Genomic DNA, 17,000 nt, shown 5'->3' with positions numbered 1-17,000 from the left:
TCCCCCCCCCCCGGGTGAAACACACGCCGCACTCCGAGCTGCATCCAATCAGAGCTGCAGCAGTGAGCATGTCATCCTGTTCTTCCCCAGTGATTTGCTTGCTGGCGCCATTGAGAGCAGTGTCGCGGAGGAGAGCTGAGGCAGGACAACATAAAAATTCGGTATGTAAGCGGGAGTGAGGGGGCATGATGGAGGAAAAAAGAAGAACTCAGGAGGCATGATGGAGTGAAAAGAAGGACTGATGGTCATAATTTTGTTATTCTGTCTGTTTTGACCCCCAGACATGAGTACAAAAAGGAAGAGCTATACTGTTGAGTATAAGAAAGCAATTGTAGAGGAGTCACATGGCAAGAATCTTGCAGTTTTCTGTAAAGAAAAACTTTTGGATCTTCGAATGGTCAGAAAATGGAGAGCAGATTATAATAACCTCAATCAACAGGTGGATGAGGGAAAAGGGAAAAAGCGCAGGTCTGGATCAGGTCGGCAGCCCTTATATCCTGACTTGGAGATCCTCATTGGTGAATGGATTGCTGACAGGAGAGCAAAGGCCTTGGTTGTGTGCAGGGCTGATATTCAAGCATTTGCCCTTTCAATGGCACCAGAGTTTGAAATGGTCTCAGAAGGATTCAAAGCATCACAACACTGGTTGGACGGTTTCCTTCAACGGTATGAACTGTCCCTAAGAAGATCAACAACACTGTTTAAGCTGGAAGATGCTGAAGTTATTAAACGTGCACTTGCATTTAAGTCCTTTATTGATAGGATGAACATTTCCAAGTACCAAACCTGCAATATGATTGCTATGGATGAAACTGCAGTGTTTATGGGACAAGGATCTCAAACAACAATTCATCACAGGGGTGCAACGTCAACCTACATTCCTACCACTGGCTATGAAAGTGCACGGGTCACCTGTGTTTTGGCAATTCGTTTGGATGGAAAGAAAGCCACACCTCTAATCATCAGTAAGGGCAAGAAAGATAGGATTGAACGTGCATCTGGCATTTACGTTCTTGAAACCGAAAAAGCCTGGTGTACACAAGCCGTTATAAGAAAGTGGGTTGATTTAATGCTGCCACTTGTTATGCGAGGTAACCAAAGAGGTCTGATAGTCTGGGATTCAGCCAGCACTCACCGTGCTAAAGAAATGAAGAACTTCCTTGCAGAGAGAAGAATAGATCAAGTAATGATTCCTGCAGGAATGACTGCCTATCTCCAGACCCTTGATATTGCAATAAACAAGCCATTCAAGGACCATTTGCGCATGGAAGTCAATGACTACATTGAAAATAGAATGGAAAGAAATCAACGTGGAAACTTTGAGAAGCCCTGTCTGCAAGAAGTCATGACTTGGGTGAAGAAGTCATGGGATAAAATTACTGACAGCTGTGTCACCAAAGCACTACGAGCAGGTTACCTGGACAAGACATACTCATTTAAAGAGAGCTATATTGCTGGACATGACAGATTGGGTCCACTTCTTCTGAAGGAAACGGAGGCGCAAGACATCCAGGATTGAATTCAGGGTATGGACACTTATTACGATGTTGTTGAAGAAGATGACATGATCATTACTGAATAAAGGTACAATTTTTTGTTCACATTTACCTGTTTATTAAAATTGCTGTCAATGTTCACTAAAATAAGCCCTCCCCTGAAAATAAGCCCTCTGGTGTTTTTCTGTCCAAAAAAATTATAATAAGACAGTGTCTTATTATCGGGGAAACATGGTAAGTAAAGGCATCAGAAAGAATTACTAAGTATCTTAGAAACAAAAATTCTTGAGACTATGCTATTTTCCTATATCCCACAACCTATTCTTTTCCCTCTTTTCCTTTTAAAAATCACATATATGCTCTGCTTCCCCAGTATTATCAAATATGTTTCATTCTATTAGTTTATTTCCATCCCTTTTTTCCTTTTCATTCTAAGACTTGAGCTCGATTTCAGGAAACTGATAAGATACAAGGTAAAGCCTGGGCTGTAAGGAACTTCTCCCTAAGTTTCAAAGGGCCTGACACCATCTGGGCAACCAGATGTACTGCTGTCTCTTGCTTGCCAGCAAGGAGAAATCAACCAACTCCTAGGAATAAGGCTGTCCATGGCTAGGGCAAACTCAAGCCCCACAGGCCTCAGGGTTTAGGACTGACAGCAACCACAAATTCCACTATTTTGTACTTGACTTCTATAGGCCATAATCCCACTGCTCTGCTTCCTACCAAATCTCAAAAATTTGCTGACGATGATCACTACAGACACCCAGTTTAACCCATATTGAGATGCATCCAATTTCAGAAAGTCTCTTGACTACTGCCAAGTTCTGGATGGTCTTAAAAGACACATCAATTTACAGTAACTGTGAAAGTAACTACCTAAACCGACCTTAAGCTAATCTGACCCAAGAGGTCTTGTTTTATGAAGGTCCTGTGAACTAAGAATGAGAAAAGGCAAAATAACAGCAGTGATGACAGCACTCATTTATAGAGCTTTTTGAGATTGTCATAAACACCTTCCTTACAGCCCCATGAGGCAGATCATGTTGAGGAAACTGAAGTTCAGCTGATTCCGACATATGATGGGACAGATAACTTGGAGGAGAGGCTCTAAGCTGGCACAGTGGAAAGACTGCTGGGCTTGGAATCAGGAAGGTCTGAGTTCAAATTCAATTTCAGATACTTACTGTGTGACTCTGAATAAATCATTTAACCTGTCTGCCTTAGTTTGCTTTCCATGAAAATGGAGATAATAGGGGCAGCTAGGTGGCGCAGTGAATAGAGCACCAGCCCTGGAGGCAGAAAGACCTGGGTTTGGATCCGGCCTCAGACACTTAACACTAAAACTAGCCATGTGACCTTGGGCAAGTTACTTAACCCCAATTGCCCTCCAAAAAAAAAAAGAAAATGGAGATAATAATAGCACCTACCTTAATGGTAACATAATCCAAAGAAATAACATCTGTAAAAAATGTTGCGAGCCTTACAGGATCATATAAACGCAAACCTTTATCACTATTAGCTATTATTATCTATGGTGGCATTTTGTAAGAACAACATGGCATTAGCAGGGTTTGAATGAAAATTGGTAAATGCAAAAAAAATGAGGAAACAGTCAAAACTGAATCACAAACTAGAAGAGAATGGCAGGGTCTAGTAAAGTTTTTTTAAAGGACAGAAGAAACTTGAGCATATCTGAAGGCATTGGGAAAAGCACGAGTAAATAGGAAGAAACTGAAAAGTAGAAAGGTACAGTCAGCAGCAGGGAGGGGATGAAAAGCACATGTAGAAGGGGTAAGCCTTGGCAAGGAGAAGGGACATCTCTTTGTCAGAGTCAAGGAGGAAAGGAGGGAAGGCTAGCGGGATTCTGAGATGAAGAGAAGGGGGAGAGAGGGCACTTAGCTTAAATGGACTCAGTCTCAGTAAACTAAAAGACAAGGTCCACAGGTAAGGAAGAAAAAGGAGGGAGAGGCAAGAGAAGGGAAAAGAAGGTTTGGAACAGTAATGAGGCACTTAAATTCGACAGACTCATCTTCCAGCTGCATGCATCTGGACAATGGGCATTCTCATTCTATTTCCTTTTTTTTTCTCTAGGGAGATTGTTAGGTTAAATTATTTTCTAAATTGTCATGGATCTCACTGAGAACCTATAATGTTGTGAGACATGAAGCAACTGGCATAATATTATGAACAAAAGATGCTCCTGCATCTGGAAGACCTCACCACCTTGCTACCAGAAGGCTCTAACATTTATTGATATTAATAATCAGAAGGGTCACCAAACAGTTATCTCTATATTGGAATCGTGTAATTATGTAAGAGATTCCATGTTAGATAAAAGCTATTCTTGTTTTTCTCTATACTGAGACAAATTAGGTTTTTGTTTGTTAAAAAAATTAAATAGGGGCAGCCAGGTAGCACAGCGAGTAAGAGCAGCGGCTCCAGTGTTGAGAAGACCTGGAGATTGAATCCCGGGCTCAGACACTTAGCACCCACCCAGAAACACCTGGCCGTGTAACCTTGAGCAAGTTATTTAACCCCAATTGCATAGGGGCGGCCAAGTGGCTCAGCGAGTAAGAGCACCGGCTCCAGTGTTGGGATGACCTGGATCAAATCCGGGCTCAGATACTCAGCACCACACCCAGAAATCACTGGCCATGTAACCTTGAGCAAGTTACTTAACCCCAATTGCTTAAAAAAAAAAAAAATTAAATAGAGCAGGATCTTATATTTCTATCTTTTATAATCAACTAATTTCCTTTTTATCTCCCAAATTTAAGGGCAGAAAGGAAACACATGAATATATTATTCAAAAACTGCTTTATATACTGCCAAAATGTCCTCAGTCTTGAGGTGAAATCAAGCAATGATTTTTAGAGTTAAATTATTCAACCCAAATAGGGACAAAATAGACATGTAATCTATCTTAGTGCTGAAAAGAAACTTAGAGATCACAGAGTCAACTAAAAATCACAATCTAAAATAAATATGTACATCTTTTATTTTTAGAACAGGTCAAAATAAAATGGCAAAATTTCAATAACTTTAACCCAAAATACTTGGTGTCGATTTGCACCTATTCCCTTTTTATTTACTCTGTATATACACAGATTTGTACCTGAAGCATCATCAGATGTAAGGCCCATTCAAGTAGAGATTGTTTCCCTTTGGACCCTTGGCACCTCACACTGTGCCCGCACATAAATATTTGCTGACCGATGACTGAATTTTATACCAGTCACAAATATCCAAATCTCAAACGGAATACACGGTATTGCCTTAACAGCCTACATCCTTTCTGATGAGTGCATGGAGCAGGATAGCTTTCAGGGATGCACAGAACTCATACCTTGCTGCATTGTCCACGATAAGCTGAGATTCTGCTCTATGATTCGTTTTTAGCTCCACAGCACAGTTTCTTGATTTGAGAGTCTCAAATAGGTCCATTAGCAAGTTACCAGGCTCAATGCTGGGTAACTGTCTGATATCACCTGAAAGGAAAAAAAAAATGAGAGAAAATTTAACACTATGCATTGCTATCTAGGTTCCTGAAACAGTTTATGAAAACTAGGCTTGCCATCAAGCCATTTTTCCTATCGAACAACACTGTAACTTTTGAAGTACATTCCCAGGTACATTCCAAAGATTAATTACAAAGGACTCAGTAAGGACAAACTCTTTACTTTTTACATATTTAAATATAAAATGTATGTCTAAGATTGTTATTAGTAATTGGGTAGTTCGTAAGAAAGATTGGGGTAGAGCCGACCATGATATGACTTTTAAAAAGTAAAACCATTTACAAAATTATAACTCATTTAAAAGTGCATTTCAGACTCTAACCATTTTTAACTTACCAAGGATAACCAGTTTCACAAGTCTGGCATGTTTACGCAACAAATTTAACACTGATCTGAAGATTGCTATGCAGACCAAGCTCCCTTCATCCACAACAAGAACTTTTACTGAAGAAAACTTCCATGGAATTTTTTCCTCCAATTCCTGATTTATTTTCTGCCATGAATAGAAGCTGTACTTTACCTACAAATAAAGCATACAATACCAAATTTAACACAAACTTAAAAATCACTTTTAAAATTTCTACATAGGATGTCCATCTCACATGGCCACAAAAATAAGCACTAAGAGCCATACTAGATCTAAAACTGTATTATAAAGCAACAATCATCAAAACTGCCTGGTACTGGATGAGGAATATAGTGGATCAGTGGAACAGGTTAGGTACATGAGACACAGCATCAATGACTATAGTAATCTACAGCTTGATAAACCCAAAGACTCCAGCTTCTGGGATAAGAATTCATTATTCGACCAAAAACTTCTGGAAAAACTGGAAAATAGCATGGCAGAAACTAGGCATAGACAAACATCTTAGACCATATACCAAGATAAGGTCAAAAAGTATACATAATTTGGACATAAAAGGTGATACTATAAGCAAATTAGGAGAGCCAGCAGTTTACCTGTCAGACATATGAAGGAAGAATTTATGACCAAACAAAAGAGAGAGAACATTATGAAATGTAAAATGGATAATTTTGATTACATTAAATTAAAAAGGTTTTGCACAAAGCCAATGCAACCAAGATTAGGAGGGAAGCAGAAAGCTGGGAAACAACTCTTAGAGCCAGTGACTCTGATAAAAGCCTCATTTCTAAAATATATAGAGAGCTGAGTCAAATTTATAAGACTGCAAGTCACTCCCCAATTGGGAGATGGTCAAAGGATATGAACAGGCAGTTTTCAGATAAAGAAATTAACGCTTTCTATAGTCATATGGAAAAATGCTCTAAATCACTACTGATTAGAGAAATGTAAATTAAAACAACTCTGAGGTACCACATCATACCTATCAGATTGGCTAAGATGACAAAACAAGGAAATGACAAAAGATAGAGAAGATGTGGGAAAATTGGAACACTAATTCTTTACTGGTCGAGTTGTAAACTAATCCAACCACTAAGGAGATCAATTTGGAACTATGCCCAAAGGGTATAAAACTGTGTATACCATTTGATCCAGTAATACACTACTAGGCCTGCATCCCAAAGAGATCATAAAAAAGGAAAAGAATCCACATGTACAAAAAATTTATAGCAGCTTTTTCTGTGGCGACAAAGAATTGGAAATTGAGGGGATGCCCATAAACTGGGGAATGGCTGAACAAGTTGTAGTATATGAATGTAATGGAATACTACTGTTCCATAAGAAATGCTGAGCAGGCAGATTTCAGAAAAACCTGGAAGGACTTAATGAACTGATGCTGAGTAAAGTGAGCAGAACCAGGAGAACACTGTACACAGTAAAAGCAACATTGTATGATGACCAACTTGGGGTTAAGTGACTTGCCCAAGGTCACACAGCTAGTAAATGTGTCAAGTGTCCGAGGCCAGATTTGAACTTAGGTCCTCCTGACTCCAGGGCCAGCGCTCTATTCACTGTGCCACCTAGCTTCCCCGACCAACTTTGATATAGACTTAGCTCTTGCAGCAATGCAACGATCTAAGACAACTCCAAAAGACTTATAAGGGAAAATGCTATCTATCCACATCCAGAGAAAGAACTATGGAGTCTGAATGCAGATTGAAGTATACTATTTTCTCTTTCTTTTTTTTCTTTCTTGTGGTTTTTCCCTTTTGTTCTGATTCTTCTTTCACAACATGACAATTGTGGAAATATGTTTAATATGATTGTACATGTGTAACTTACGTTAGATTACATGCCATCTTGGGAAGGTGGAAAGAAGAAAAATTTAGAACTCAAAATTTTATAAAAGTGAAAACTGAGGGGCAGCTAGGTGGCGCAGGAATCAGGAGGACCTGAGTTCAAATCCAGCCTCAGACATTTAACACAAAAACTAGCTGTGTGACCTTGGGCAAGTCACTTAACCCCAATTGCCCCCCAAAAAGCAAAAAAAAAAAAGTGAATGCTGAAAACTAAAAATAAATAAATAAAAATAAGCAGCAAGAAGAGAAGGGAAGAGAATACAGAGATTCTCAGCAACATCCATAAATCTGACAATTTCAGGGGCGGCCAGGTGGCTCAGCGAGTAAGAGCACTAGCTCCAGTGTCGGGATGACTTGGAGATCGAATCCCGGGCTCAGATACTCAGTACCACACCCAGAAATAACTGGCCATGTAACCTCGAGCAAATTACTTAACCCTGATTGCTTAAAAAAAAAAAATCTGACAATTTCGTCACAGATAAGACATTCAGATAAAAAAAACTTCTCTCCAAGAAAAATGCTGAAGACCTGAATATGCTAAAAATGTTGCCAGGTCAGTAAGTATTTAGTGGCTAAAGTCACAATGAGGGATTCATCATCCTAAGTCATGACTCCAAGAGAATCAGATGGTCTCAGATCTGGAAATCCCATCTACATCATACCTGACAAGTGATTGTCCTGGAAGCCATCAGTGATGATAAAGAACCAACTACTGACCTCCCAAAAAAAGTCCATTCCACTTTGGGATTGCTCTAAGTATAAGCAAGTTTTTCCTAACATGAAGCTTCTTTGAAATATCTGCTGAGGGGTGGCTAGGTGGTGCAGTGAATAGAGCAGTGAATAAAGCACTAGAGTCAGGAGGACCTGAGTTCAAATCCGACCTCAGACACTTAACACTTACTAGCCGTGTGACTTTGGGCAAGTCACTTAACTCCAATTGCCCTTCTCCCCTCCAAAAAATAAAAATCTGCTGAGTGTTCTTAGTTTTGCCCTCTGGGGACAAGTCAAATAAATCTAATCTCTCCCCAATATGGGCCCAACCAGGGCCCTTTAAACATTTGAAGACACTATAAATGTACCCCACTCCCCTACCAAGTTTTCCCTTCCCTAGTCTCTTCTCTCCCAGTTTCTTTAACTGATCTCCATGACATAAACACAAGGCCCCTCACCATCCTCTGGACACTTTCTAGCTTATCTATAATGTTCTTCCTACAATGTGGCATCCAGAACAGAGTACAATTAAGTCAGACGTGGTCTCCCTTTTTATCACCTTCTGGGAACATCAATCAACATTTATCAGGTGCCAATGTGCTAGTATTGTGCTTAGGACAAGCATAAAGCTTGCTCATGCTATTCACTCACCTGAATCATAAAACATCAGTTAAAATGTCCTAATCCAACCTGTACCTTAAAAGATTGAAATCTCTTCCACTGCACCTCACTATGTGCAGACTTCTTTTTTTTTTTTTTTGCAGGGGGGAAGGCAGGGCAATTGGGGTTAAGTGACTTGTCTAAGGTCACATGGCTAGTTTTGTGTTAAGTGTCTGAAGCCGGATTTGAACTCAGGTCCTCCTGACTCCAGGGCCGGCACTCTATTCACCGAGCCACCTAGCTGCCCCCTATGAGCTGACTTCTGATGGGGAACTCACTACCTACCTAAGGAAACCTCTTCACACTTGGACATTCTCTTTAGGAATTTTTTTCTCTACATCAACTGATATCTGCCTCTCTACAACTTCTGCCCATTGCTATTAGTGCTGTCCTGCTGGTACTAAGCTGAGCAAGCATAATTCCTCTGACAATCCATGATGATTCAAACAACATGCATGTTGTGGTCCCCCTAGAGCCTTCTCTTCTCTAAATTTAATATCCCTCTTCTTCCACTCCTCTCCCTTTCCTGATACTCTTCATCTGAATGCAGCTCAGTAAAAACTCCTAAAATGGGGCTCCCAGAGCTGAACACAATTTGCCAGGGGTCACCTAATCAAACCAAAGTACACAAACCACCAGCATTCTGGACACTGTACCTCCATGAAGGCACCCAAAGATGATATTGAGGGGGACTGGGCAGTCACATCATGCTACTGATTCACAATGAATCTGCAATCTCCAAAAAACACTCAGGTCTTTTTCACATCAACAACTATCTAACTATGCCTCCACCATCCTGTGGAGCTGATTTTTTTTTAACCCAAGTGTAGAAATGGACATTGACCCCTGTTATAATTCATCTTATTAGTTTAAACCCATAATTCTAGCCTGTTAGTATCATTTTAGACCATGACTCTATAAAGACATATATTAGATATCCTTTTTCTCCCAACTTCAAGTGTTCAGCCAAGAACAGCAAGACCATGGACAAATGCTTGAAGTCTGCCACTAAATATTCTTCTCAGGCTGATCTGAAATATTCCTTCCTCCTACAACTACCTAAATCCTACTCACTCTCCAAGGGCTGGTTGTTATCTTACTTCTTACCTAAATACTCAACTTCCTCATCCTACAGATCATTTAGTCCAAGCTTCTCAGCTTAATGTCTTACAAATTTAAATCCCTGATTCTAATTCTAGAACACACTCAAATCTATTACCAAAAAAAAAATCCATTTCACCAACAACTGGAATTACTCAAGTGTTATTAGTGGATTGTCTCCAAAGTTCTTAAACATTCATAGTTTAAACTACTGTCTCCTTCAGTCTCACACATCACTTAACGAATAACAGCTCCTCACTAAATACTAGCTGACTGATTACAGCTGAGAACAGCTATTTACTTTAAATTAATTTTGCTTCACTTAATGAGGCAATTTTTGTATTGCTTTAGAAAAGAAGTTTTCACCTGATGTAATGTATAAGCAGCAAGGCGAGTCTTCTCTCTCAGCAAGCTAGCAGCTTTACCAGTGGGTGCTGTGAGTAACACTTCTATACGTTCATTCCTATCATTGTTCCATTCACGTTGATGAACAAAAGTGTTCCATTCTTCTGGTGCATCTAGATCTTGCTCAAAGTCTTCACAAGCTTTCCACACTTCTCTCTTTTCCATTTGCTCCACATACTTAAAGAGATGACTAACAATTGTTGTCTTTCCACAGCCACCTTTCCCACTGACAACTGTCACTGCATTAGAACAAATCATTTTCAGGGCAGCCATCTGATCCTGGTCCAGATGCACGTGGCTTGGCATTTCAAAATCAATTTCATTTTCATCAGAATGAAAAACTTGGTTACTATGGCTCTGCATGTCCAAAGCATGACCATCATTTTCTAATTTTTCTTCCTGAGGTTTACTGGTGTTTACTGCATCATCTCCTTCTGCATGTTTAGATTTCCTGGTCTCCATAGATGCAAGAACTTCTTCCACATCCACTTTTAAATTCCATGATGGTGATGTCATGAGGTCATGTACCAAAAAAGCAATATCTCTTTCAGCTTCATAAAGATCACTGAGAAAGATACACTCTTTCTCATTTGTCACTACCCCAATATCTTTCAAAAACTTCAGAGAAGACCAGACATCTTGAAATGGTATCTTTCCAGACAAATAAGAGGTTAATTCCGCTTCTTTAACATAAGTGTGTCCATATTCTCTACATATCTGTTTCAGTTTATTATATGTCATTAATGCATTTTTCTCCAAACTACTCATTTTCTGGAAAAGAAATTCACACTGACAAAATGCTGGCCAAGTTGCTTCACACCCAATAAGCTTCAATTCTCTGTAGATTATCTTTGGAGAAAAAATACAAGCAAAATGAAAATTTAAGTTCTTTCATACAACATAGTATAATAAAACCCATTTCATTTTAAATATCTATAAGCCATATATACGCCATCATATCATATAAGCCATATATATAAGCCATCTTACACTTCCCCCTCCAAGTAATATGCAATCTCCTCCTTTTTGTTCCTCACACAAGACATTCCTCTCCCGACTTTCCATTTTCACCAGCTGTTCCATATGATTTGAACTCTCTCATTTCTACCTCCCTGCTTCCCAGGCTCAGGTAAGATTCACTTCTTGCAAGAAGCCTTTCTAAGTCCCCCCTCAATGCAATACCTTCCTCTGAGATTACTCCTGATTTACTATGTACATACCTTGTTTGTAATAGGTGTTTGCATACTGTCTCCCCCATTAGACAGCCTTTTGCCTTTCTTTGTACCCCTAGAGTTCATCACAATGCCCAGCACACAGTAGGTTCTTAATAAATGCCTGTCCACTGACTGAGAAGAGTTCCATTAGGCTTCACTAGGGTGCCAAGGGGTCCTGTCCTTGGCCATACAAAAATAAAGTCCCTGCACTACCTGGTTTTGAGCTAGGAAAGATGCGATTAGCCCGGAACATTAGAATAAAGAGAAAGGTAACAAATAAGACCAGTCAATCCATGCTGTGCCTGCTCATTATGAACACCCCCCAAGGCTCTGCCCAGCCACTTCAGAGATGGCCTATAACCTCACCACTATTGTCAGCTCCTTTCTCCCCCTTACCCTTCATATCCATCTCATCACCAAACCTTGCTGTTTCTGCCTCCACAGGTCTCTCCGAAACATTCCCTTGTCTTTACTCATGTAGCCGCCAGTGCTTCAAGTCCTCCCCACCTCTCAGCCACCATACTGCAAGGCACTTTTGATAGGTCTCCCTATTCCAGTCCACGTTCTACTCAGTGGTCAAATGAACCTTCCTAAAGCTCAGGACCAACCGTGTCATTCCCCTGCTAAAGAAGCTCCACTGGCTCTTTTACATCCAAATCAAATATGAATCCCTCTGTCATTCAAAGGTCTTCACAACATGGCTCTTTCCTATGTTCCACTTTATTCCCCTCTCTATACTCTCCATACAGTTACAACAAGAGATGACATTTTTATATCAATTTAAGGTTTGCAAAAGACTCTAAGACCTTGTTTAATCTTTATAAGAATCTGATAGGGTAAGCTCTCCATGTCTTGTTATCCTCAATCAACAAACATTTATTAAACAGCTACCAGGAGCCAGGCACTCTGCTGAGCACTGGAAACATAAATACCAGGAATGAAACAATGGCTTCTCAAAAGGAGCTTACTTTTGAAAGGGGGAGACAAAGACATACATACGTATTTTTTATATATACATGCACATACACAATATGCAAAATACAGAATAAATACAAGCAAATATAAAGTGGTTTACTTCAAAATAATTTGGAAAAGAGAACACTGGCTGGTGGGGTGAGGGCTGTGGGAGAAATGGGATATGGGATTCAGGAAAGTTATCATGTTGCTCAAAGGTCTCTTAAAGGAAGGCAGGAATCCTATGAAGTAAAGAAGTGCCTTCCAAGCATGGAGAGGTAAATGATTTCTCCAGGTTCTCTAGGTCTTTATGGCTGAGGGTCTAGTGCTCACACCACACTGCCTTGCTCTCATCAAAACAGAGACTGTCCATTCCTAGAATTATGGTCTACAATCCCAATCACCGTTAGTAGACCCTCTGCTCTCTCACACTCTGGATTTGCCCACCTTGCTCTCCCTTGCTGCTAGTTATTCTTTCTCCTCTCCATATTCTTCTCCCCAAATTGCATTTTCCCTCCCTTTTTCTTCATTTATGTAACTACAAAAATTAAAACCTTGATTATTTTAGCTTACCTTAAAAAAAAATACAACAACAAAATAGTGTTGAGACTATTCAAGCAGGATGATTGCAGAATGTATCATTTTACTACTAGTATTCTACCAGTGTTGTATGGACATGGGATATTACAGTCTCCAGTGAATTTAAAATCAGTATCACACAAAAATTAATGGAAAAGGGCATGGTGCTTGTGAAGAGATAGCAGCACGTGAACAATGAGCAGGTTTAACAGAGAAATCAGGGAAATTTGTGACAGAAAAGGATGAGCTGATCCTGAGGCAAGGACAAGGACTTCTGACGGTCAGTGTTCCATTGCTCAGAGACGTGACCTCAGAAAGCAGCTTGAGACAGTGGATAGAATGCTAGACTTAGAGTCAGGAAGGTCTGAATAAATGCAAGTCCTTCCTGAGCTTTTTACCAACATAACCTGACCCTTGCCAAGTCCAACACATGACTCAGCACTAGGGCACATAGTAGGCACTTAATAAAAGCTTTTTTTACTAAATGATTGTTAACATGACCTCTTTCTGCCTCAATTCACTTATCTGTAAAATGAGCATAACAATAACATCTACGTCACTGAATTGGAATGTAAGTATGTTACAAACTTTAAGTAACTGTATAAACAGTATAATTATTATTCACAAAAGCTATGACATCAGGGTTCCATCGGCAGGTCATAACTTGCTGGGAAGGTTTGGAGTGTGATCCCAGTGACAGATGAGGTGTGCTATCTGAGTAACAACCCAGTAAAACAGAGGGAGACTGGTAGACTGGCTCTTAAAGGATAAACCTATTTTGGCCAGATCAACTCTATGAAACAAAGAAAAAATATTCATGGCTCCTTAGACAACACTGACAAGTTCTGGCCCGGTTTTGACAAGCATGGCGATCATCACAGAAATCGGCCCAGTCACCCAAGGGTTCAAGTCTGACTTACTCTACGGAAGCCAAGCTTCCATGGACAGGTATTTAGGATCTCTTCCAGGTCTCTGAATAAGCTTTCAGAATGTTTTAGGCCCAGAAGATTGTTAAAATGCCGAGGCAAGAGGATTGGAATGAATTCCATTATTCTTGGAAACTTCAAAGCTCTCATTACAGTTTCTAGAGCAACTATAGGAGACAAAAAGTCAGTTAAAATAAGACATAAAGCAAGGGTTTTACAAACAATTTTCCACAATAAACATCATTTTTACAAAAAAGCAAAACATAGACAATTATTTTACACAACTGGATGAAATAATCAACACTAAAGAAAAGATTACTCTAATGGACTTGCTCTAGTCAATGAGAAGTAATATTGTTTGCGTTTTAGTCACCTGAAAATTCTAAGCTTTCATTCTAAATATAAACCACATTGCATTTTTTTAAACAGATATTTATTTTTCAGAGTTTTTATTTCCTTTCTGCTTTCCTCTCAATATAAGTGACTGAGACCCAACTGCAACTAATTCATTTAAAAGATTCAAACAATTTCCAGCAGATTTGGGCATTTGACTCCACAAAAACAAAAAACTTTCATCCAAAAATGAATTTAAATCTATATATGACCTTTTATTATCTATTTGGATAGCTGAATAGCAATAAGCAAAAAAGCTTCTTTCCTCATCCAATATAATAACTAAATGGTTTTTGGTTTATAAAATTTTATTGCAATGAAGTCATACTTATTACATTTCACTACATTCATTTTCCACTGAAATTTACTTTCCCTTTTTACATAACTGGACTCTTTTCCAACTAGATCATTTTCCATGTCAGGCAGATTCCCCATTCCCCCCCCTCAAAAAAGGGAAAGCCACACTAATTTATACATGTTGTTTTTCCAAAAGGAATGTTGTATTTTAGACAAATTATGCTAATAAAAGCTGAAACATTCTAGTCCTCAGTTGCTGTAATGGCCCAACGTAATCTGATATTAAATTTACACTTACTTGGATTTTTATTCAATAAACTTTCATTTTTTTCCTCCTGTGAAGAATTTCCATCTTTTTTCCCTGAAGACTTTTTTTGCCATTTTTCTTCAAAATCTTTCAGTGCTTCTTGAAGATTTTCAAACCTCAAGTTGTAATAACTTGATCTTTCATATACCCACTTCAAAAATTCCAATGTAAAATCATCTGGAAATTCACAGGCCTTAAGAAAAAGTGAACAAACATCTCTGCGATAAGACAATATGTCTGTCTGTAAAAAGTAAGATGGCAATCCATGGCCTAAGTACCGGGATCCCACAAGTTTTACTTTTACTTTAACTTTCCACCAAGAATCAACCAATGGAAACCGTCCAAACACTCGAATCTGGTTTGTGGTGTTTTCCTCTTGAATTACAACTTTTAAAATAATAAACATAAGCAGAAATTATCAGCTAATTTAAGACATATGACTAAAGTTTCCTCAAATATTAATTTTTTTAATTGACTTTATAATTTCCAATGTGATGAACTTTAAGATTCAGGGAATTATATACAGCAAAAGAACATACAAAATTAGTCATTAACTTTTTATCAGACACTGTATTCATACTGTATTCAATTCTTCCAGTAAGTAAAACGATCTTTAAAAAGCAACTTTTTTCAAAGGAAAAATCGAATACACATAACATATACATACACACAGAAGTGAGAATACATAATACCCAGAGAGACCAGTAAATATGGTTTAACCGGCATTGCTTTATAATCTAATCAGGGAAGTGGATATGCGAATGAATGAATGAATGGACGAAAGCTAGAAGGCTGGGTGAAAGAAAAGCATAGGTCAAAGGCTTATTATTAAGGGCCAGGAACCTTCCTCTTCATGCCCTAGGGAGAGAGAAGGAGCCCTGCCCTCAAGGAGTTTACATTCCAGTGCAAATAACTCAGGTCTGGAAAGTACCTTTAGCAGGTTCTCAGACTCTGGGACACCAGGTCTAAGGGAAAGGAGAGATTTCAGGAGTAAAACCCCCAGAGCAGACAAATGGCACGGCCCCTTCTAGGGGGGCTTCTGACCCTCCCTCCACCCCGGACTCTATCCCGGCTCTCCAGCCCCTTTGGTGCTTCTGAGCATGCTCCCCCAAACCCCCTTTTCCACCCCACCCCCCGCCCTTCTGCATTCTTTGTTTGCTTTTATGCTTTATTAACTGTATGCAGTAAGTGCATCATAGATGCTTCCCCTTCCTAGGGCAATGTTTATGCGGATTTCACAAAAATGAGGGGGTCATGGTGGGGCGGGGGAGATCCTTAGCTGGGTGGGGGTTTGATGGAGACAACCTGCACAGATGGGAAGAGTGGGATTAGAAGACACGCCTCTCGGGGTCACAGCTCCAAGGCTGGGAGCCCCCCTTGTTTTACAGAGGAGGAAACTGAGGCTGGGAAGCGTTCAGGGGCATTCGGGGGCGCAGACCACAGCTAAGTGGCAGGATCTGAACTCGGAGCTCTATCCCCGCCCCCTCCTCTCCCCCCCCCCCGCCCCCCCCCCCCAGGCCAGGTCCTCTGGCCTTTCCTGTCGGCATTACCCGGCTGCCGGGCGGGGAGGCTGCCCGACCTCAACCCTCCATTACACAGCTCCTCGGCGTCCACGAAGAGCGGCTCGTCCTCCAAGTCCTCCTCCACCACCGCGTCCTCGCCTTCGTCCTCCTCGTCCTGCAGCTCTTTGTCCGGTAACAAAGACCCGCGTAACACCCTCAGAGTCCCCATCGTCGGGGGAGCGAAGTCGAAAACCGCGGGCTTCCCCAAGCCTGGGCGCCCGAACCCAAACAGGCGAGGAGCGCGCCGAGACGCCGACACGCCCGACCAATCAGCGAGGGCGCCGAAAAAGCTCAGCCAATCAGAGAGCGCGCCTTGGCCCCGCCTCTGCTCCAGGAAAGTAAGCCATCCCACCCCCGGCTCTCGGAAAGTCTCGAGACTCGGCGTTCGGAGTTCTCTGGGATCACGTGGCCCATGCTTTCCACCACTCAGAAGCGCCCTCCCGCTGTGATTCCACCACCTTCAGACTCCGCCCTGCGAGGATCGCGGGGAAAAGCCAGGAAGGGAGGGGGAGGGTGTAGGCAAGAGGCTCCGCCCCAACTAGGGAGCTGTGAGGCGGGGCTAGCCTTGGCTGGGGGATACAAATGAAACAATCCCTACCCGCAACTAGCTACTTGAACGGTGTGGACTTAGAGCGTCCCTGGAGTGAGCCG

At 40.7% G+C, this 17,000-nt stretch overlaps 1 protein-coding gene across 2 annotated transcripts in view; it reads right to left on the bottom strand.

Moving 5' to 3' along the window:
• Positions 1 to 16,640, bottom strand: part of HELB (DNA helicase B) — a 49,311-nt gene extending 32,671 nt beyond the window's left edge. Inside the window, exons 1-6 of one of the 2 annotated variants that reach the window (XM_069080980.1) lie at positions 16,338 to 16,640; positions 14,779 to 14,964; positions 13,785 to 13,957; positions 10,079 to 10,966; positions 5,351 to 5,534; positions 4,843 to 4,984 (exon numbers count right to left, since the gene is read on the bottom strand). In XM_069080980.1, the coding sequence (XP_068937081.1) occupies positions 4,843 to 4,984; positions 5,351 to 5,534; positions 10,079 to 10,966; positions 13,785 to 13,957; positions 14,779 to 14,964; positions 16,338 to 16,518 (1,754 nt within the window). In that variant the 5' untranslated portion in view covers positions 16,519 to 16,640. Of the gene's footprint in view, positions 1 to 4,842; positions 4,985 to 5,350; positions 5,535 to 10,078; positions 10,967 to 13,784; positions 13,958 to 14,778; positions 15,175 to 16,337 lie in introns of both variants that reach the window. The other variant, XM_069080978.1, reaches the window with a different exon arrangement.
• Between the last annotated feature and the right edge of the window lie 360 nt (positions 16,641 to 17,000).

Source organism: Petaurus breviceps, unplaced genomic scaffold, assembly GCF_028583685.1.
Source record: "Petaurus breviceps papuanus isolate PSGF00001 unplaced genomic scaffold, PetGlider_PUasm1.0 154, whole genome shotgun sequence".
Classification (NCBI taxonomy): Eukaryota; Metazoa; Chordata; class Mammalia; order Diprotodontia; family Petauridae; genus Petaurus; species Petaurus breviceps.
Note: the sequence above shows the minus strand (reverse complement) of the source record. Positions and strands in the feature narration are given on the sequence as shown.